The sequence below is a fragment of the Neofelis nebulosa genome, chromosome 15, assembly GCF_028018385.1.
Source record: "Neofelis nebulosa isolate mNeoNeb1 chromosome 15, mNeoNeb1.pri, whole genome shotgun sequence".
NCBI classification, from domain to species: domain Eukaryota; kingdom Metazoa; phylum Chordata; class Mammalia; order Carnivora; family Felidae; genus Neofelis; species Neofelis nebulosa.
This window is the reverse complement of record NC_080796.1, coordinates 18,911,410-18,933,899: the sequence shown is the minus strand read 5'-3', so window position 1 is coordinate 18,933,899 and position 22,490 is coordinate 18,911,410. Positions and strand designations below refer to the sequence as shown.

The 22,490-nt window shown below is 40.5% G+C and overlaps 2 protein-coding genes and 1 long non-coding RNA gene across 13 annotated transcripts in view; 2 read left to right on the top strand and 1 right to left on the bottom strand.

The window, feature by feature from the left end:
* SCYL3 (SCY1 like pseudokinase 3) overlaps nucleotides 1–1,055 on the top strand; it is a 41,332-nt gene extending 40,277 nt beyond the window's left edge. For all 10 annotated transcript variants that reach the window (XM_058701520.1, XM_058701521.1, XM_058701518.1 and 7 more), the window contains one exon: nucleotides 417–1,055. In XM_058701520.1, the coding sequence (XP_058557503.1) occupies nucleotides 417–476 (60 nt within the window). In that variant the 3' untranslated portion in view covers nucleotides 477–1,055. The remainder of the gene's footprint in view (nucleotides 1–416) is intronic.
* The window catches only part of FIRRM (FIGNL1 interacting regulator of recombination and mitosis), a 46,682-nt gene continuing 25,071 nt past the window's right edge, over nucleotides 880–22,490 (bottom strand). For both annotated transcript variants that reach the window (XM_058701508.1, XM_058701509.1), the window contains 14 exons: nucleotides 22,307–22,455; nucleotides 21,913–22,042; nucleotides 20,212–20,398; nucleotides 19,391–19,473; nucleotides 18,989–19,040; nucleotides 17,494–17,583; nucleotides 12,090–12,275; nucleotides 10,008–10,130; nucleotides 8,883–8,978; nucleotides 6,952–7,065; nucleotides 5,020–5,124; nucleotides 4,059–4,139; nucleotides 3,008–3,127; nucleotides 880–1,381 (listed from right to left, as the gene is read on the bottom strand). In XM_058701508.1, coding sequence (XP_058557491.1) covers nucleotides 1,181–1,381; nucleotides 3,008–3,127; nucleotides 4,059–4,139; nucleotides 5,020–5,124; nucleotides 6,952–7,065; nucleotides 8,883–8,978; nucleotides 10,008–10,130; nucleotides 12,090–12,275; nucleotides 17,494–17,583; nucleotides 18,989–19,040; nucleotides 19,391–19,473; nucleotides 20,212–20,398; nucleotides 21,913–22,042; nucleotides 22,307–22,455 — 1,717 coding nt within the window. In that variant the 3' untranslated portion in view covers nucleotides 880–1,180. The remainder of the gene's footprint in view (nucleotides 1,382–3,007; nucleotides 3,128–4,058; nucleotides 4,140–5,019; nucleotides 5,125–6,951; nucleotides 7,066–8,882; nucleotides 8,979–10,007; nucleotides 10,131–12,089; nucleotides 12,276–17,493; nucleotides 17,584–18,988; nucleotides 19,041–19,390; nucleotides 19,474–20,211; nucleotides 20,399–21,912; nucleotides 22,043–22,306; nucleotides 22,456–22,490) is intronic.
* On the top strand, nucleotides 12,275–14,865 carry LOC131496193 (uncharacterized). The gene is made up of 2 exons (XR_009254374.1): nucleotides 12,275–12,393; nucleotides 13,419–14,865. It is a non-coding gene; the product is annotated as an uncharacterized LOC131496193 (long non-coding RNA).

The window sequence follows — 22,490 nt, the reverse complement described above, 5'->3', positions numbered from 1 at the left end:
CCAGGGAGGGAAGCGACTGACGAGCACAGCTGCTTAAAATGAGGATACGGGCAGTTCCTGTACCCAAGGGCTTTCCTTCCCCAGAAGGATGTAGCGTGCTCAGCAAAGTGTTTAACTGGCCACTGGCTATGACCAGGATAACCTCTTTATGGGGAGAGGGATTAAGCCAAGAATAGGGTGTCTTCAGATTGATTTTAGATTGATACGGTCCTCGGGAGGTTACCTTACAAAGCTGCGGCTTTATGATTCTGGAACCAAAGCGATCCTCCCCTCGGCTTCCTGTTCACAGGGAGGGAGGGAGTGTACTGAGCACGAGGAAGTCTGTTCTGGCGTCGAAAGGCAAGCGTTAGGCTCCTTTCGATTCAGAAATGACTGGTTTCAGCAGGCTGCCCTTGGTTTGCTTTATCTTGCTGCAGGGAGAGTCCGAAGGCTGGGGAGACGAAGGGGAGCTGAACTGGGAAGATCACAACTGGTGACACCGGGCGGAACTTTAGGGCAAAGGATTTCTTTAAAAAATCCAACTAATACCTCAAAAGCGGGCTCTGCAGACCGGAAAACCCAGAAGCACCGTTTTCCCTGCCTGTGCCAACTGAAGCGTGAGCCCCCGAGTGGCGGCGCCCGGGCACCGGTCCTGTGGAGGGGCCTGGGCGCGTCTGCCTGAGGCCAGTTTCTGTGAAGGGCAAGCAGCCGTGGAAAGGTTGAATTTACTGCTTGTTTTCCAGGACAATTCCAGAGGTAAAGAAAATAAATACAAAAATTCAAGCTGATTAGCTTAATTCTGTGCCATTTCTTTAACAAAAGAGTAAGCTTTACTACGAGATACAACTTACTGAAAAAGTTTTAGCTATAAAGTATCTAAATGATTTTAGATTGCTGAGGTTTCCTTAGGCAGCTTATTTATTTGTTTACAGATGTACGAGTGAGGGGCCCTGTGGGGACCTGGGCAGTTCCTGACTGTTCCACATGTATCACGTTGTACCAAAGCTCTTCATGAGAAACCTCCCCCCTCGACCTGTTCTCTAAATAAATGTCCAATAAAGACTATTTTCGCTAGATTCAACTTTACAAAAGTTGTTTTATATGTGCTAGAAAACGCAGAGTTCCATCAGTGCATTCATTTACAAAACACAGAGCAGGCTGACAAAGATGATTCGGGGGGGGGGGGGGGGGGTCGGTCCATTCAGGGGCCACCTGAGAGTACAAGTCGTTTTAGCCTATCCATCCTTTCTTGGAGCATCTCCAGTTTCACTACAAGCCAGTCTGGAGCAGGAGACTTCTGGAGTAATAGTTCCACCGCCTCCAAGGCCACGGATGCTGCCTGTAGTGCTGACCCGCACTCTTCTTCCGCAGGGAGCTCACGACGGGCTCTTTTTGCACAAGGCTGGCAAATGAGAAAAACCTGCATTAAGTAATGCCATGATACCCATCTCAAAGATGATAAAGAACTTTCTTTCTGGAGTTCTGAAACTGTGAAGTTTTATGTGCAAATTTTATTTAGTCATTGGTTCACCAGGGGAGGAGGGAACCACCACCCCTGCAATCACCTAGAAAACTCTGGGAAGGCATTTCTGGTTAGTTCCACTAACATTAGGGCCCAAGGAAACTAAGAGAAACGCCTGCCTCATCCAGTCATTTCCAGTGAGTTTCTTTGGGATTATCTTGCAATCTGTCCTGACAAAAAAGCCCCAAGTATGAATTTTCTAAATGGTTCCAGTTTACTTTTTAATGCTAAGTTTATAAAATGAGGAGAGCTGTGGTCTTTCGGAAACTTTTACGGCCAATTCCAGAAACTGTCAGGCTTTTAGCATCACCGCACTGGGGTGGGAACTGGGGCTGAGCCACCTTTTGTGATCACGGCCTTCCTAAGGAAGGTCATAATAAATTCGAGAGAGAGAAAAAAAAAAACATGCACAAGCAGGGGAAGGGCAGAGAGAGAATCCCAAGCAGACTCTGTAAGTCAGTGCAGAGCCCAATGTGGGGCCTGAACTCACAAACCACGAGGTCGTGACCTGAGCCAAAACCAAGAGTCGGACACCCAACTGAGTCATCCAGGGCCCCATGGTCATAATAAATTCTTGAGGGCTTATTTACACTGATATGTAACTTTCAGGCTTGAAATCTGTAAAACTAAGTCTTTCCTGAAGACTAGTTATAAACAAACTTTTCTTTTTACAAAAGTTATAACTAAACTCACCAGAATATCGTTCATTTGGACTGTGATTCTATATACATGTGTATATCAGTGCTCAAAACAATATTCTGAATATCCTTAGGGGTATCAGATTTCTGCCTTTTAATAGGTAGATGTGATTTCTAGATACTGCCCAGAATTATCCGGCTGGGTTGATGAATGAAGCAAGGGATCAGCCTAAGCATCTTGGAAGGTGAGTTCATTGGTTTTCTGTGGTTCAGAAACTACTGTTTGTCACTTCACTGATAAAGTCCTGTTGAAAGAGTAGGGACAGTATGATGTTAAAACTTATTTGCAAGGGTGCCTGGGAGGCTAAATTTGGTTATATGTCCGACTCTTGGTTTCAGCTCAGGTCACGATCTCACAGTTCGTGGGTTCAAACCCCACACCAGGCTCTGTGCTGACAATGTGGAGCCTGCTAGGAAAGAAGAAATGTGATTTTTAAAAGAGCAGCTACTGTAAAACAGAATTTTACATTTCTAGATCTATTTGATATTTTAAAAATGCTTATTTTGAGAGAGAGCGCTTGAGTGGGAGAGGGACAGAGAGAGAGAGGGAGACATAGGATTCTAAAGCAGTCTCCAGGCTCTGAGCTGTCAGCACAGAGCCAATGGGGGCTCGAACCCACAAACTGTGAGATCATGACTTGAGCCAAAGTTGGTCGCTTAACACCGACTAAGCCACCCAGGTGCCCCGATGTGATTATATTTTGATATTCAATAGGAGGCCAGGAACCATCCTGGTTTTTTTTTCACTTTTATCAGTAAGAAGGGCAGAATTTCTCTTAAAGCTTGACCCATACTATAAAGTCCATACCTGTAAAGACGACCACTTTGCTTCTTCTACAGCGACGTTAGCAAAGCGTTCCCAGAAAATGGCTTTTTCCTGTTTCACACGTTCCACCCTGGCAGCTGCGGTTTCATCTACAAACCCAGTCTGCCACAAATCGTGAAAAATCAAGTAAACACCAAGCATTCTCTAACAGACAGAAAATGCCGTGATATTCAGAAAATGAGAAGACGCCGTGCATGTGTGTGTAAGCACCCAGTATTAAACTATTCTGGCTTAGCCTGTGAGCTGGGCAGGTTTTGGAAGGTGGACTCATCTGTAAATGCACCACCTTCGTGTAATTTGGATAAAATCACTCTCCAGTGTTCTCCTTCCCCACAGAAAAGCCAAAGTGTCTTCTTTCCAGGAAAAACTGATAGTCTGCGAACCTTCATTGTACAGGGTGAGAAACTGGTAAAAACAACATGTACACACATACTTCACCAGCTGATGTGTGAGGTATACGTGCGTATAAACAGCCACATGGCCCCGTTTAATAATGGGCGTGGTACAAAAAAAATCAGTAGTTGAGCATAATGCACTTTCTCTGGTCTTCGAAATCTGTGGCTTAATGTCCTGCTAGTGTTGCAATTAGCCCCTTATGCCCCAGAACTGCCCCCACAGTAGTTCCAAGGTGTGCACAGACATGGGAGCCAAATGACTCAACAGTTGGGTTCTAACTATTAAAAACAGCTTTAGCAATGTCACAGTTTGGAAAACTAGGTCTTTTGTTGGCACAGGAAAGCCATGTAAAATTCTACGTAAATGAGAGGAGTAAACGCGGCCTCTCAGGCCCCCAGTTCTCCATGCGAATCTAGGAAGGTAACGTTCGGGGCCCCTCGGTCCTCTCACTGCCTGAACTCACAGCGACTCCGCCCGGTCTCTGACCTGTCATCTGGCCCTGGCTGTTTAACTTGTGTCACCTGTGTGCTGAGCACTATGAACAATTTAAGAAGATACTTAAGTCGGTTACAATCCTACAATTTTAAAAAATGACAAAATACATGATCCCACTATTTTGATCTACATAAATAAATACCTTCTCCAGAAAGGATACAACTTTGTTCTTGGTTTCTTCGGAACTGAGACACTGTGGGACTATCTCTTCATGATTTGTTCCCTATCAAAAGATTGATAAACGAGATCGATTTTAATATATTTCAACAACTTGCAAAGACAAATACGAGTTTTAAGAGCAACTTAAGAATGCATTTTATTTTATTTTATTTTTTTTTTTTTTTTTTTTTTTTTATTTATTTTTGGACAGAGAGAGACAGAGCATGAACGGGGGAGGGGCAGAGAGAGAGGGAGACACAGAATCGGAAACAGGCTCCAGGCTCCGAGCCATCAGCCCAGAGCCTGACGCGGGGCTCGAACTCACGGACCGCGAGATCGTGACCTGGCTGAAGTCGGACGCTTAGCCGACTGCGCCACCCAGGCGCCCCAAGAATGCATTTTAAAAGAAAACTATCCGAGGACACTCAGAAGACCGTCAGCTCACAGTCCCTTCAGGGCGCCTCAGGACAACGCAGCGTTCTGCACGGGCACGGCACTGTGAGCTTTAGTCACCTCTGCCCGGTCTCTGGGCCCCTTATGAGCACAGGCGTGACTGCACAGCGACAGGCAAGAAGGCTCACCTTCTCCATGGACCTGAGCTCGCGGGGCTCTGTGTTTATCTCCCTAACTCCTACGATAGTTTGAGATGAAACGTGTTACTGATTTCAAACTCAAAAATACTGTCTGGAAGACAGTGTCCGAGTTAGTAGGCCTGGTCTGAATGCTCGGTTCTGGTTGTTACCACCCTTGACCTTAGGAAAATCCCTTCATTTCTCTATGCTTCATTTTTAGATCCTGTAAAATAGATCGTTGGACTTCCTCCAGCAGAAAATTTTAATGACCAAGATCAAAAGTAGCTCAATAAATGTTTCTAGAACGTTTTAAAGTATTGCAAATATTAAACTGTTTTGGAGGTCATTATGATAGGCTGGTCTTGTAATTACCTGGGCAAACTGAGTAAACGCCTCTAACGTATGTTGTTCTAGTATCCAGTTCCCATCAGCTAACAGTAAGGCAAAAATAGAAGATAGGCTGGGCAGAATTTTGTCCTACAAAGAGAACCAAACCTTATTAGAGGAAAATCTCACTAGAGTACATTCACTCTTCTTTATTTATTTTGAGAGAGAGCACGAGTGAGCAGGGGAAGGGTAGAAGGGAGGGGAGAGAGAGAATCCCAAGCAGGCTCCACGCTGTCAGCAGGAAGCCCGATGAACCGTGAGATCCACGAACCGTGAGATCATGACCTGAGCCAAAATCAAGAGTCAGACACTTAACCAACTGCACCATCCAGGTGCTCCAACATTCACTATTCTTAATGTCAGGTTTCCCCAATTCTGTCCCCGTGAGCACACACTAATCCACATTAGGTCATGTCACTCCTTTGTTCAAATGCTTCCGACAGCTTCTCATTTCCTTCGGAGTAAAGGCTGAAGTCCTTACAATGGCCCGGAAAGCCCCACTACTGGTGTGTTAGCTCTACTGGCTTCCCTCCATTTATCAGACATGCTCTCAAGAGGGATCAGGCTTACGATTTCCCCCACGTGCAGGACGCTTCCCCCAGATACCTGCATGGCTTGCTCTCTCAGCTTCAGGATTCTACTCACAGCTCACCTCGGTGAGGACGCCACTGCCAATAACCCGTTTAAAACTGTACCACATACACATTCTCTCCTTCCCACCCTTGCTTGCTTTCTCTCCAGAGTACATACACTATTTCATATGCTACGTCACTCCTTCTTAGTTGCCTTCCGACAGGCTGAGGGTGGATATTTATTAGTTTGTTCATTAATGAATCCCCAGTGATTAAAACAGCACCTGACACACAGCAAAAACTCAGCAATATTTTTCTTGAATAAAATGTCATCTCCTGGCTTTAAAGGCTCTTATACGCTGATGAATCCACCAAATTTTTCAGGCCTTTGCTCCGGGGAATATATAATTTCTGCTAATAAACCATTTGTTCCACATCTGGGCCCATCAGGGTGCATAGCTATTCATGAATGAGACAGTATTTTGGAATTTATCTTCTGCTAAAAAGAAGACAGCTCGAATGCAAAGATCTTTGCATACTTCTGCCCAGAGTTTAAAAGAAGCTGTCAACATCTACCTTTCTCTCATGAAACATAACCTTGTGTGGTGAAAACAGTATGATACCATTTACTTGTGAGCAAATAAGAGCCCTTTAGAAACTAGCCAGTTAAATGTTTCTATTGCAAAGATTTTAATATCTACTGAGATAACATCCATCATATTTTTGCTCCAATTACATGACAAGGTTGTCATCACCTATGGACGTGAAAAAAGCCAACTATCTAGACTGACCACAGTAATAAGGAAGGCAAAATTCAGTTCAGGAGGTTGTATCTGGAAATTAAGTAGTATATTGTCAGACCCCTGCAGTATAATTTATAAGTAAATATCCATTTGCCAATTATATATACTTTGCAACATTTTCAAAAACATTGTCTTAACAAACAAGTTCTTTTTCATGGATATAAAACCAAGAGTATATACAGTTTGATAAATTACCCAATTTCCTCATTATATACTATTCCCTAGAAGACATAAATGTCTGCCTTCCTCAGAGACATTGTGTACTAAAGACCAACTGGAATGAGACTCTCAGGCTACCGCCAACTCTAAATTATTTGTATGTCAAATGTATTTTTCTAGAAAGAAAAAAACTTACAATGAGTTCTATTTTGACAAAGTCATTCTCTCTTCACAAAATACATCCCCCCCCCAACTTTCATTGTCAACAATCCACAGAATTTCAGACAGAAATCAGAAGCCTGAAAACTTTACTAATTCTTACAGAGATTTTGTTAACAAAAGAATTAAAGGAATTTGGGGAACAAAAGCATGAAGAATATTACCTGGATAGCTTGAGGTATAAAAAAATTTCCCAGAGAAGATACAAAATCGAGCACTGCCAAACAAACATGGTCAGGAGGCTCTAATTTAAGCAGTGAGGTCTGCAAAGTTACTACCTAAAGTGGCAAAGACCAAAGAACAGTTAGAAATGAAAACAAGTATTTTGTAGAGACCTAATGAGTAAGATTTTGATGGATGTGTGGAAGGGAAAACACAACAAAACCCAAAACAGCTGAACACTCAACAAAGCCTACACTTCACAAGTGGAATTTGAAGAAAACAAACAAATGCCTGACCCATTTATTACAGTATTCATCCTCCCAACTGCTGTTAAAAAAAAAAAAAAAAAAAAAGTGTCTTCCTGAAAAACTACATACCAGTGCTCTCCTTTCAAATCCTTAATAGTTGTTCTGTATTATAAATTACAGTGACGGAAATTCATTATTTAAAGCAGGGATCGGCAAACTTTCTATGAAGGGCCAGGTGGTAAATACTTTAGGCTTTGTAGGTAGTATGTTCCCTGCTGCATACTCTTTGTTTTTTTTTGTTTTTTAGTTTTTATTTTACAAACCTTTAAAAATGTAAAAATCATCCTTAGCTCTTGTCCTATAAACAGGAAGGGAGAACCTAGCCAGGAAGCCATAGTTTGCCAATCCCTGGTTTAAAGGAACACAGAGATAAAGTCTCCTATAAAAGAAGCAACACCTAAATGAACAATTTACTTATGCTGAAATTTTAGAACTTTAGTTATGTGGGTTTTTTAAAGGTAGACACAATTCTATCAAAATTATCCATATGATTTTTCAAAAAAGATTATTAGAAACTTCAGAATCCACAAAGTCTGAGTCAATGATTTTACTGTATTCTCATTCTCTGTAATTTAGTTAATCCATGTTATGCATATAGAATTTGTAATTTATTTACTATAATACATATATACATATATTTAATATAATACATATACATAGGTACATATATACACATATACATACACATATACATATTATGCATATATAAATATGTAATTTTTTAATAAATATGTAATTTAAAACTGCACCTCATTAGTATGTATTTGTTAATGCCAAGTTGTGAATGTGCACAACCACTAACCAAGCTACTAAAAACAAAGTGTTAGTAGTTCTGCTTTCCAGCATATACGGTCCTGTGATAAGGTATCATTCCTTCCATCCTCCTCCAAGGAATGATTAGTTTTACCTCGTAACTGTTTATTTCTTAATGTGCCTGTAAGCTTAAGCCAACTCTCGATTTGGGGGATCAGTTCTGTCCAAGATGGACTAATTCCAAAGCCTCTGGAATCGTTTCAGAGAAGACGGAGGCCTTTTGCCATCTCCTCTCTGTATCGGCTTAGAAACACCAAAGGCAGGCAGTGACTAGGCAGCATCAAAAGGATCCCCCCGACAGTGACCTCGTCCTGCCGGCTATAGCCATGCAGGCTGGGGGCCAGAGAGAAAATTCAGTAGTCCTTTACGTCAGAATCATGCTTTCAAAGAGACCGTGAAGACGGTCCCTAAGTCCACATTGCTTATATTCCGCACTCCCACAGCTGCTGAAATACATTTGAGCACGGTATGCATGCAAAGTTCACACATGAGCTATGACTCCTGGCCTCAGGGATGTTCTGGGGCAGTTAAAGCCTGGACTATTTGGCATCAGGGAGATAGGGAAGAACAGATATGGGCTGAACCAACAGCCTGTATCCTAACCATACTCTACTGGATGAGTGAAAGAAACGAGGGGACCGCCCTAAGATAAAGCAAACCTGTGACGTTTACATTCAGTCCAGCAGGAAAGGGGGAACAAGCAAACTGAGCAACAAATCGCTAAAAAGGGCTGTTTCTACAAAGCTATTTTAGGTCATACCAGTTCAATAATTTCCTCAGCAAAGTATCAACAATTTGTTCACTGTTCTTACCTGACTTATCAGATGAGGATCTAGAGTTTGAACGAAAAATCCCAACAGTGAAAGTAAAAGGCTAAGTGTCTGCTGAACATAAGGTTGACCTGTTACCTTAAATAAGAAACACAAAATAATTTTGGTGAAAATTTTCAATTACATGAAAATAGCTACCTTTTAATGAACATTTATTATACACTAGGCAATATGCTAAGTGTTTTATATTACCTCACATATACCTTATAACTCTACGAAGTAGCTCTTACTACCCTCACTTTACCAAAAAATAAGAAAAAGGGGCAGAGAGGTTAAATAATTTGCTCAAGATCCCATGACCAGAAATTCCATTTCTCTTCTCTGTAACTGTGGTTTCTATCATGATATGGTAAGCTAGATCACCAGCAGAGAGATCCTCAATGAATATTTACTGAATGATTTGTGAGGATTGGGGGAAAGCACTTCCTGAAGTTAAAATACTAAAGAAGGGAAATTTAACCATACGTAAATTTTAATGATAAAACATTATCTGCAAAACCATTTCTATTATTTGCCAAAAGTGTGAATGTTGCCTTCAGCTTCCAGCAGCTGGCACTACTCAAAGAAACCAAATGTCCTATTTAGATTTTTAAACTAAATGCCATTTGGAAACCACAATAATCTGTGGGACACCCATCATCCCAATTCTAGCCTGTCACCTGGCCTCTGCCATCGCTGGGGAAGAGGAACACAAAGCAGCCATAGCCATCCACTTGTCCCTGCCGCCTTTAGGCCAGGTCACTCTCCACTGCCCAAAAGATTTCATGGAAGACCCCAGAACCACAGAAACAGGCTATACTAACCCAACAGAGAAGAGAAACAATACCAAGAAGGGTTTGATTTTTTTTAATAGGGTCCAAATGGTCATGAAAATAGTTAGCTGGACTGTCAGTCACTCTACTAGGCTCTAGTTTTACTAGTGGAATCCTGTGACACTCAAAAAGAACTGGTTGAAAGAGCACAAATAGGTATTTTAAGTTCTGATTGCAAGTTCTATCAAGCACCTAAAGAAATTACATACGTTTCACTCCACACGGAAATTTTGGTGCTATTCTTTTTTCAGTATTTTATTTGTTCTCCGGAGAAATTATCAGCTGCTTTCCTTACCAGCGTAGTGTTTAAAAATGCCCAAAGCTGACTCCCGATGTCCAGAATTGCAGTCTGCTGTGCAATCTCCAAAGCTTCACTAGCAGAATTACACACAGCAAGCAAAGCAGAAAGCTGTGTGTTCTGTAAGTGGAGACAGAGGGAAAGAACTGAGGTTAGATCCCAGTCTAAAGGAGCTGAGGCCCCAGAGGTTATGGGTAACTTGTACCTCTGCATAAAAACCCGTGGCCAATGTGTATTCTAAGACCCAATGCCATCTTTTCAGCTACTTCATTAATACATTTTATTAAAAATAATTTTCCTTATAGACAAACATCTGCTTCATTTTCTACATATTTTTTTTCCTTTTAGGTTAAAATTTAATATCAAAATGGAAACAGCATTGTATTTTAATACAATGATACAGACTGTCCATATAATCAAGCTAATTTTATAATATTCATCAACTACAGATTCTATTTTTTTTCACATGATGCACCCAGCGATCTTTTACCATTACTAGATTTTTATTATTGCTGTTGTTTCACAATTAATCTTTAAAATTCCTCAACAACATTCTGCATTCAATAAACAAATACAATACATGAGAAGTACACTATCTAGAACTTGAAAGTAAAAACCATCTTATCTGGATCTGCTCGTATCTATATATGGAATCTCTCTCTCTGGACAGGAGTGCAGTGGGCTGCACGTAATGATTAGTAGCAATGCCTTTAACCCATTATACTTCAACAACATTTAAGTTTGAAGGATTAGCGCACAGCTTTTTATTTAAGATTTACCTATTTCCTTCTACAGATAAGCATGTAAAATGACCTGCTGAAATAAAGTTTTGGTCAGGGCAAAGATACATTCAAGTTTAGAAAACAGGTGCGTTATTTTGCCTACTCCAAAAAATTTTTTATCTTCAACTGCAAAAATCAGTGCACAATAAATGTAAAACCTGAACAATCGAAGTTACTCCTGTGTATTTCAAAGTTATCTCAAAATAAATGCAAATACAAACTTGTATTTCCTTTAATATGTGTATATGTTTTAAATTATCCTGATAATTTAAAAAATTATTTTTAATAAAATTTTATTTGATTAAAATTATTTTTTAATAAAACGTATTAACGAAGTAGCTGAAAAGATGGCACTGGGTCTTAGAATACAAATTTGACACAGGTTTTTACGCAGAGTTAGAAGTTATTCATAACCTCTGGGGCCTCAGCTCCTTTAGACTTCATTATCATCAAGTGCCATGAATAGAACAGAGCGTCAGAACACTTACACTCAGTGTGGAGATCTAAGCCTTGAAAAAACCCTGGCCTCGTAATTTAAAATTGCAAATAGACCCCCAGTCCCTTGAATATCCTGTCCCCATCCCTGCTTGATTTTTCTCCACTTATCCCAAACTGATCTAAAACATTTACAAATATATTCATTACTTATTTTACTGTCCACAGCTGAGCTAGAGTACAAGTTCATGAGAACAGGAATTTTTGTTTTGTTCCCTATTCTATCCCCAATGCCTAGAACAGTGCTTGGCACACAAGAGTGTCCAAAATATGCTTGCTGGATGAAATAAATGAGGAGAAAATGATACTAAACTGGAAAACTGAACCACATGTAGTATAGTCAATTTTTCAATCAATTTTAAAAAATCATGTAGTTTTTACTTCTTCTAGATGAACTTCTTTTACGTTTCATTAAGAGGGAACATAAAGCTCCTAAGAACTACATAAAGACTCAGAATAGGTGTGTCTAAAACGGGGGCTGCATTTTGTCAAACAGAAGAGTCATGTCTGCCTTATCTAATGATGTGTCAGCAAAATCATTGCACATAAAATATTTCATACTGAGTTTCATCTTGGTCCAGTGTGTCTTGAACTGCAGACCCTCAGCCCCCAATGTAATTTACATCAAGATGGAGTAAGTTTCTCGCAGACCCCTTTACAATGTAGAATCTGAAAGCTTGCTAGTTTCTAACCTGAGGGCAGAGACTGTATCCTTCTTATTAACAACCCATCACTAGTACCTTAAGTAGTGCTCAATAAACAGTTACTAAATGAACCAAATCAATCAAAATTCTTTTCTTACCAGAGAGTCAAGCTCTCCCAAAGTACGACTATTGCTTAGCCACTCTGTACACCGTGCAATGCCTACTCCGACGACCTCTTGTGCGGCTTGTTTCCTAAGCTCGGCAGGTAACGCCTGGAAGGAAATATATTGCCACAGAGACAGATTTTCTGCTTCTCTGGGGGAAAATTTCTGGATGAACTCCACCTGAAAAAAATTGAAGAGTAACAGAAGACGATCTGATGAATGGATACACAAAAGCAGAGAACTGGCTCCCATGGTTTATGTTTTTAAAAAACTTTTAACTGACAAGGACCAGACCAAGGTAAATGACACGAACATGCATTATTGTATTTGCTGTTGTTGCATTTGTTTGCAAATGCAAAATGCAGTTTAAGTGGAACATGATATGTAGGCACTGAGAGATGTTAAAAATAATCAATTTCATTATTAGTAAGGTAGCTATTTTATCCTACCCAGTAAGTCTATTATTTTCCTAAGAACATGTGTGCTCGTGACCTTGTTAAGTCAAAAGTAATATTCCAAGGTATGCCAAAAGAGGGATTCGGCCAACCCTGGCGGCTTACTGTTATCTCAGCTGATTGGAACAAAGGACCTACAGAAAGAAGCAAAGCTCATCGGTTCGATTTTCCACTAGGCTAGTTGGCTTTGCTCTCAGAGGACACACAGAATTTGTTTTACAAACGTAAGCCACCAGTTCAGAATCATGTGGCTAGCAAATCCATTCTACCACTGAAATAATTCAAAGCCTTTGCCAAGTTAACAGAAAAACAGCACTAGTTTGTTAAAAATGAGGCATCAGCAGACTAGCTAAAAACAGAACACAAACATTAAAAAACAAAAAGTTAAAATAATAGTTTCCAGTGCAAAAACCGCAAAAATAATGGTGCACTGAATTTCTAAATTAAATATAACCTAGGAAGTATATTAATGTAATTTTTTTTTTTTTTTTAATTTTTTTTTTTCAACGTTTTTTATTTATTTTTGGGACAGAGAGAGACAGAGCATGAACGGGGGAGGGGCAGAGAGAGAGGGAGGCACAGAAGCGGAAACAGGCTCCAGGCTCCGAGCCATCAGCCCAGAGCCTGACGCGGGGCTCGAACTCACGGACCGCGAGATCGTGACCTGGCTGAAGTCGGACGCTTAACCGACTGCGCCACCCAGGCGCCCCTATTAATGTAATTTTTTAAGAAGAAGAATTCAATTTGTAGTATCTCAAATCTACTTGATGAAAACTTCCTATATTAAAAAAAAACCCTACCATGTTAAATTTGACAGAGTAATTTTCTCACATTGTGTATTACATTTATATTTGGATTTTGTTTGCAGACAATATTTAGCTGTCAAAACAAGGGAGAAATTGTATGGCTATCTTCTGGGACAGCTGATAAAGCCAGAAAAATGGACCCTCTGATGAGCTATGTGTCTATTATAATAAGCAGCTTTATTCATGAAACCAAACTGCATCAGGAGGGCCAAGAGAAATGTGCCAACTGATAGACATCAGCTGAACATGGACTTTCTTTATAATAAAATCCAGCGACTGAATGAACTAGTTCCCTTGCCAAAATAGAAAATACAAATAGTAATGCCCTGGACAACATAAAAGGGTAGGTGTTGACAAAATTTATTACATAGAAAAAGTGATTTATTTACTATTTTGAGTTTGAAAACCCCAGTCTCAATACAATTTTAAATATTCAGGGGCACTGGGGTGGCTCAGTCAGTTAAGTGTCTGACTCTTGATTTCGGCTCAGGTCATGATCTTGAGGTTGTGGGTTTGAGCCCCACATTGGGCTCTGCACTGACAATGTGGAACCTGCTTGGGATTCTCTCTCTCTCTCTCTCTCTCTCTCTCTCTCTCTCTCTCTCTCTCTCTCTCTGTCTCTCCCCCCTTTCTCTGCCCCTCCCCCATGCTCTCTCTCTCTTTCCCAAAATAAATAAATAAAACTTAAAAAAATATATTTAAAACTGCCAGTGCTAACAACAGTTCATAAGGAGTGAAGTAGAAGTGAATAATTTGCAGAGACTTAGGACTTCCCTTGTTAAAATTGAGAAGAGAGGAAAAATACAACAGTGGGCTTAAAATGCAAATACTGACACTACTTTTTTTCTTTTCATAGTACTTTTTATTTTAGATAAAAATGGCAACACAACTATCAGTCTACTTAAACCAGGTATATTAAATCCTTTCCTCTCAGTAACCTTGTACTTTTGCTCGTTTCTATAAAACAGAAATATTATTAACAGTTACACACTGAAAGAGATAACAGGGTATCAATAATTACTCTCCATATTGAAACAGAAACACATTTTAATCTCCCTAGTTACTGGCAGTTCCCCCCAAATTATTGCCACACTTTTTTTTTTTTTTTTAAGTAAAACATCACTGAACTGGGATCAACTATTTTCACTATGTTAATGCTGCACCACTAATACAAAATCTAGGTTTTTATTTCACTTTTAAAAAGATACCATCCTGTGTGCAAACAGTAATTACTTCCAGCTTCGCTGCTTGTCTCTCCTTTTCCCCAGCGCGTGCTCTCCCCCCTTCACCTCTGTCCCAGCCGCCCTTCCTCCCCCATCCTTTAGCCTATGTCACAAATGCCTCCATTTCCAACAGCGTCCCCTATTCCCCCGTTCCCACCCATACCTCCCCACAAATGATCTTCTAAGCTATGAACATCCAACAAAACCCGATTTGTGCCACTTTTGGTACTCCTTACGTAGCACCTTTCACCATGAGCACTTTAATAAATTTGTAGTTTCTACCAGATCATATGTTCTTTCTGGTATCATGATATATAGCACAGTGGTTTCCAAGTTTTTTCTTTTAAACAAAGCACTATTAAAAATTAATGGAGAGCTTTACACACCTCAACAAGAAAAGCAGATTTCACAGCTACAGGGACAAGGAGGCAGACCGGCACCCTGCGAACAGGAAGCCCCGGAACAGCCGCCTGCAGAAGAGCTGAGACAGGAGCCGGGGCCGGGGCGATACAAGCACAGCTTTTGGATGGAGTAAGACGGACCTGGCACAGATCCCGGCCCAGCCGTTTGTCACGGTGAGTTTCCCTGAGCTACTGTGTCTTCACGTGCAGAATGAACGTTAACAGCACGGATCCCACCCACAGGCTGACGCGGGAACTCCAAGAACTGAAGTGCCCAGAACGCAGCCCAGTCACAGGCTGACGCGGGAACTCCAAGAACTGAAGTGCCCAGAACGCAGCCCAGTCCATCTCAAAGAAGGCCCGTTCCCTCCCTCCTTCCTTCAGGAGGAGGGATCACGTCCTCAGGGAAAAGGAGAAAGAGCAGAGCCTGGCAGAAGAAGGAACACTTGTGAAGTGTTCCCTTCGAGCAGCTCGCGTTTCGAATCTCAAGTCTCAGCTCTGTCTAGGAAAGGTTAGTACCTCAGTTTTAGGATTAGCTAAATGCCACGGACTCTCAGACAAGAATTCAAATTCAGACATGTCCCTTTAAATTTAAGCACAGTAAGCTGACCAGGAAACCAGTATTTGATAACCGAGGGAAAAAGTTAAAAGTAACCTCTCAAATATTCCTAACTTCCAAATCTGATAGCCTCAATTATTTGGAAAAACTTAGACAATTGAGGAGTGTCTAAGAAGTCTCTAAACATTAACTAGAGTTTATTTACAACCACGTTTCTAGACCTCACTTAGATCATTCATCCTGAGTTGTAGTATTCCACAAGTTAAAATTTCACAACAACCCTGGGAAAAGGACAATTTTATTCCCATTTAATAAATGAGAAAACTGAGGTTAAAACGGACCCTCAGGAAGGGCTTCCCAGTTCACGGGGCCCCTGTGAAGAACAGTGTCCCAGAAACCAAGAGAAAGACCCCTGAGAGGGGAATAAAAGGGATTAAAATCTGAAGGAACGTGGAGCAGACGACTCTTTGGGGGTTTTGGAGAGGAGAAGAGCGACACTTCTGTGTTTTCTAGAAGGCTAGCAGGTGGGCCTGGTGTGCTTTCGGCATCGGCACCACCTGCAAGGAAGGGGGCTAGGAGGCCAGCACGGCTCCTCTGGTGCCTGTCCAGCTTCTCTCGGGCAGGAAAGGAGACACGGACTTGAGGCAAATACTCTATTCGTAAACGACTCCCAATATTTACTGAGCACCCTTCTAAGCACGGCACTATGCTAAGTGTTTCGCCTGTATTACGTCTGGGTCATTACAAAATTTCTCAAAATAGTTAACACGTATCCGCCATTCTATAGACAGGGAAAGAGGTTTGGAAAGGATGCTGTGCCCAAGGTCACAGTTAGACAGGATTCAAACCCCCTTCACTGACCTAGTGGTTCCCAAGCTCGTATCCATGTCAGAATCATGTAGAAATTCCAACGACAATAACAACACAAATGCCTGGGCCTCACTGTACTGCCTCTACTCTGCACCACCCCATTCACAGGAGAAGGTCTAGGAGCTTAGATGTTTCAAAAAGCCCTAAGCACTCCTGAAACAGCTGCAAAGCGCTCGTCCAAGGGACTGCACTGGCCGACACAGGTGTCCGTAGCCAGGGACTCTCCTTTATTGTGGCAAAGCTGGCTTTCCTCACAAGAGCAATCAACTAAGGCTCATCGTACTTTCCATTTTCCCAAAAAAGTTCAGCTTATTTGCCATAAAAAATAAGAGACATCATTAAGGGCATACAGATATTCTCGGTCTTCACAATAAATTAAAAGGGGAAGAAGGGCATACAGAACTTTCTCATGTCAATATCTTACGTCTCATGCCAATATCTTAAATGTCTGAGAAACAAGGGGAAAGATGTATTTCGGGAAGACAATGACCATCTGTAACTTGCAGCAAAGACAGCGACAAAGGCTCTCTCCTGACCAAACTTAAGTCAGGCTCTTCTTCCAAGCCTCTTCTCAACTCGTCTTCCATCTGGGATTGTGTCCAACCCTGGGCTTGCAGCATCCAGGTTTAGCAAGAATTCTGCTAAGTCCTTTTAGAAAACATCCTCAGCCTTGATATTTTATCACCTTGGTCTGTGTTTAGCAAGAATCACCACTTCCTCTCAGCAGTTTTCACCTCCTGACCTACACCTTGCGCCCTGAATGTGCATCCCTCCCAGTCTGTGCTGTATTCAGACTCGAGCCCAGTTCTACACTGAGGCCTCTTTTTCCCTATAGCAACAATCCCAAAATAAAATCCACTTTTATCACTTTAACTACACTGGATGCCTCTGACTTTTCTTTAACAACATCAAAATCTAAACCCACCTAAAAGCGATAAGCAAAGCCATCAATACGTTAAAAATTTATACTCAGATCATGTCAACATTCAAATGTACCATAAATGGGGCAATGGGAAGCTTTCACAGAGTCTGAATCCAACTCTCAGCAGCTACCCAAAGACAGTGACTAAGATCATATCCTTGCCTGCTGGGGTGGGGCCATGAAGAAAAAGAGCCGCCTGAATAGTATCGATAGGTTGGTGAGCTGGTAACATTCTCCAGGACAAGATTTTATCTGGGAAAAGACAGGAGAGGAGAGTAGACTTAAAATCATAGTTTTTACAAGCTTTCATATGCCCAAATATTAGCAGCAGCTCTTTTGGAATATAAGATTATAAATAATTCAGATTTTTTATTTAGAGCTTTTCTTAAATAAGTTGTTTTTCTTTCATTAACCTAGATTATTTTTATGAGAAAAGGGTTTTGACACCGTATTTAAAAACAACCCTTTGGTGTTGATCACTGGATGTTATATGTAAGTAACGAATCACTAAACTCTACTCCTGAAAATATTACGCCACATGCTAGCTAATTAGAATTTAAATAAAAATCTGAAGGAGAAATAAAGAAAAATAAAAACAACCCTTTGGGATTTCTATTTTGAATCACTATTTTGATGATAACTTGATATGTTAATCCCCTACTCAATGACAGTTCATGGAATTTTTTAAGATCTAAGCACAACAGTGCAGAGACAGGTATAACTCTAAGACAGAAGCTCCATTAAAAGATTTTATAAGATCAATGTTCTGGCAATCAATTCCTATCATAATGTACTAGAGCTTTTATTTTATTTGAAAAATAATATACATAACATAAAAACTACTATGGATCTGCTTTGTACAAGATGTGCTAAGGATTCAGAAGTGGGTAAGTGCTCCAGACCGCTAGCCATGGAGACATACAGACCAGCTGTTCAGGTCACTGGACCTCACTGGATTTAGTCTACAACATCTTTCAACAGTAAACTAAGAAATCTATGGCATAATAGCTACTAAGAAATGAAAGACACATGGACCCACATAAGATCTTTATCACAGGTCAGGGACAAAAAACCCAAAATAACAAACAAATCATGACCATATCATATGGAGTATATCAAACATCTCAAAATCTGAAAACAAAAAAAGATCGACACTGAAAAGATTAAATCATCACTACATCATTTTCTCTTTATATCCGTTCACAAAGCATGATTTCTTTCCCAAAAGGCATAAGTTTCTGTCACATTAGTTCCTCTCAAATCATTCTGACCGAGAGACAATAAAATCAAGAGGTACCTTGTCTAAGTTATATTAAAGGGAGAAAGAAAAGAATAACTCTCAGTAAGCAACATTATAACTATATTTTCGACTTTGCATTCAATTTTAAATTTATTCTCAGTTAACCTGGTCTTTCTTTCTCAGACCAATTAATGAAATCCTGTAAGATTTTGAAAATATGAGACAATTTCCGCAGTTTTACTGTTTCTGATACATCTTTCTCAATAACGTCAGAATTAAAGCACAGCAAAGAAACTGCCAAAACAATTTAGGTAATCAAACTATTTCTCCTTTTGATATTCACATTCTTTAGGACTATTGTATCCTGAAAGGAACCGCATGGAAAGTAGGTGTTTTAGACCTTGTACTTCTCCTCACCAGATGAGCCACTATGGTGACATGGTGTGCACAGAGTTCAGCAGTCCCATACCTGTGATTTAAGAGAAGACAATCTTTATGAAATAATTCATACAATTATTCAGAAAAGCAAGGAGATGAACTTCTAAAAAGCACTAAATATTCTAACCTGCAATTTTATCCATGGCCAAGGAACAGTACAATATACAAAACTACCTAGGCAACAGTTATCTGTCGGCTTGAACCGCAGAAACGAAAATGGGAACCTAGTTCCTAATTAGTGCTATGCTATGAAATCAAACCATTTTGGGCAGCTGGTAAAGCGTTATTGAGACAGAAATTTTCCTTAATCTTACATTATAACATCATTTACTCTCAGTTACTACTATAAATCAATCCAAAAACCAAAAAAATACATCGTACCGTGAAAGGAAGCACCATGTATCCATAGCTAACAAAGAGGTGATCAGATTAGCACTAAGCACAGCATTCAACAGAGCAACATCCTAATGAAAAACAGAAAGTTCATGATAAATTAGGATTACTATTACATTTCTCAAAATAAAACAACAAAACGCCATCACAATCCAAGTAACAACAGATCCTCAATGGGAAGGTTCAACTCTCTAGTATCTGAAAGAACCTATAGCACCATTGCCTCAACGTTGATGAGCACCTACTGTATGTTAAGCATTATGCTGCGCTATGGAGATTCCAAAGTGATTTTAAATGTGTTTACTCAATCATTAGGATCCACAAAGATTCTAGTGCTAGATATTAACCACTGTAAAACATCTTAAAGGATACTGATCCTTATGTAAATCCTAAGAATTTCTTCCCCACAATTGTCTCAACATCTTTTCTAATTTAATTCCGTTAAAGAAAATCAACATTATGCCTAAGATCTACAGACTTGGTACTACAATCTACTACTTCCTTCTCCTTCTCTTTATGGAACAGAATTAGGTAAAGTCCGAACATTTTTCTCTTTTCACTCCATATTTCCATATCTTGCCACCTAAAATGTTTTCTCAAATGTTCTGGCTGACCATTGCATCTGAATACCACAGGGCTCTAGGATTACCACTTCCTAAGACACAACCGAATTACAGGGTGAAATGTGCAAAGTCAGAGAATGACATCTGAAAACATTAACTGTTCCTTTCTTCTGCATATAAATCAAAACTTCAGTGAAAAGAAAGTAGAGGGTAGTCTCAGTGTAGCCCAGCAGATAGCAAACTTACCAGCTCAGGAAACAGTGAGGGATGAAAGGAAGCGACAAATGTGCACAGATGAACACAAACATGCTGATACAAGGTGACAGCAACCTCCGCTTGCCCTTTACTCTTTACTCCTTGTAGGTGAACAGGGAGAGAGAGTTCACCAGAACACTGCTCAAAACTGTAGAAAATGGCTTTGAATAGAGATACCCTGCAGGGACATTGAGAGCACTGAACGTTATGAACATTTTAATAATTAGCAGGTATAATAATAATAATATGACATAAGGAGGGTTATTTTAGCAAAGCAAAATGTCTCAAGAGGTATGTATCAACAACAGTTTCCACTGTGTGTGAATACATAACCATAAAAATCAAATATAATCATTGTTTGACAAATTTCTTTTTTTCTTTTTTTATAATGTTTATTTATTTTTGAGACAGAGAGAGACAGAGCATGAACAGGGGAGGGTCAGAGAGAGAGGGAGACACAGAATCGGAAGCAGGCTCCAGGCTGAGCCGTCAGCACAGAGCCCAACTCGGGGTTTGAACTCACAGACCACGAAATCATGACCTGAGCTGAAGTCGGACACTTAACCAACTGAGCCACCCAGGTGCCCCTGTTCGACAAATTTCTTAAAGGAAAAGAATTTTCTGTACCTTTTTTTCCTTACCAAATGTTTATCGTAGTACTGAACTACACAAAGTCACAAAGTCATCAAAGAACCTGAAATTTAAATATGGACTAGATACTCTATATAAAATAGAAAATAGGTATAAGAAAGGGGTCATTCTGAGGCGCCTGGGTGGCTCAGTTAGGTACGCGTCCGACTTCGGCTCAGGTCACGATCTTGTGGTTTGTGAGTTCGAGCCCCATGTCGGGCTCTGTGCTGACACCTCAGAGCCTGGAGCCTGCTTCGGATTCTGTGTCTCCCTCTCTCTCTGCCCCTCCCTCGCTCACACTCTGTCTCTTGCTCTCTCAAAAATAAATAAACATTAAAATAAAAAGAGGGGTCATTGTAAGATTGAAATGGTTTAAGAAATCTTCATAGAGGATTTAAATAACAAGTCAGAAATAGGCAAAATATAAACAGGCAGAGAAGACAAAGCACAAGGAAAAGGCAGGCAGGAGTAACCAGCATGACTAGAGCAAGCAAGCGACAGGTCGAGCAGCAAAAATGGGTGATGGCGGCAGAATTCGATGGACTTAAGATGCAAAGCTAAGCGGTTCCGCCATCACGCTTTTGTTTTTGAGGAGAACAGGAGGCTCACGGTTGGGCTTCATGGGGACTAACCGGGTGGGTGGCATGCGGCAAGGGCTAGAGGAGAGGGCAGACATTACAGCAGGTATAACCCAGGGAGTAAGACTACTGCCTGGCGGTGGCAAGGGGGACAAATACGCGTGAAATCTCCCGGGAGGGAACTTACAGCATAGAGCATTCTGTTTCTCAGAGCTCAGTTTTAAATGTTAGTAAACGCATCTGCCCTATTACTCTCAGCGTTTACAACACTGAGTATTAGTCAAAACCTTCTAAAACACTGCAAATATTTTTAGCATCTGTTACAGGTTTATATATTTTGAATCTATATTTATAAGTAGCCATATAGATGAGGTCTACACAGGAATAATTAACTGGAAGACCTTAACTTCAAATTCATTCCCAATGGCGGACATTCGAAACCCTCTCTAGCATGACCGAACGTCACCACCACCGTGTCAGCTACCTGGTTTTCGCTTCCAGGAGCTGGCGTTCTGTGCACCACAGGGCCTGCACATCCTCGGGCTGAGAGGGCAGCTTGTCCATGACGACAACCAGCAGAAGACACTGCGGGAACTGCAGTTCACATGGCAGCTCTCACACGTGATAAGAACACATTCGTTACGTTACAACCAATTGGTAAAAACATACTCTACGTAATTTCAACAGAAATCTGATCGTGATGTGTAAAGGAAGGTAGAGGCATAATTGTTTTCTTGGAACATATTTTTCATTTAAAAAAAAATAGAAGGAATTTTAAATAAAATTTTTAAAAGGGATGATTGATTATGTAAGGGAGATAACCCTATCTCTAACATGCAATTACTGAAGGGTTTAAAATTAAATGTTTTGAAGCTTACCTAACTTACTATCCAAAACCACCTGCACAAAAGGTTGAAATGTCAGAAGCTGACTGATGAGCGGATCCAGTGTAACTAGGAAAGTCCCTGCTATTTCCTCCTGTTGTGCTTTAGAAATCCTGGCAGCATATAGGCTTGGAGGAAACTTGCTGGAAAGGCAGAGAAAAAAATGCATCCATTAATA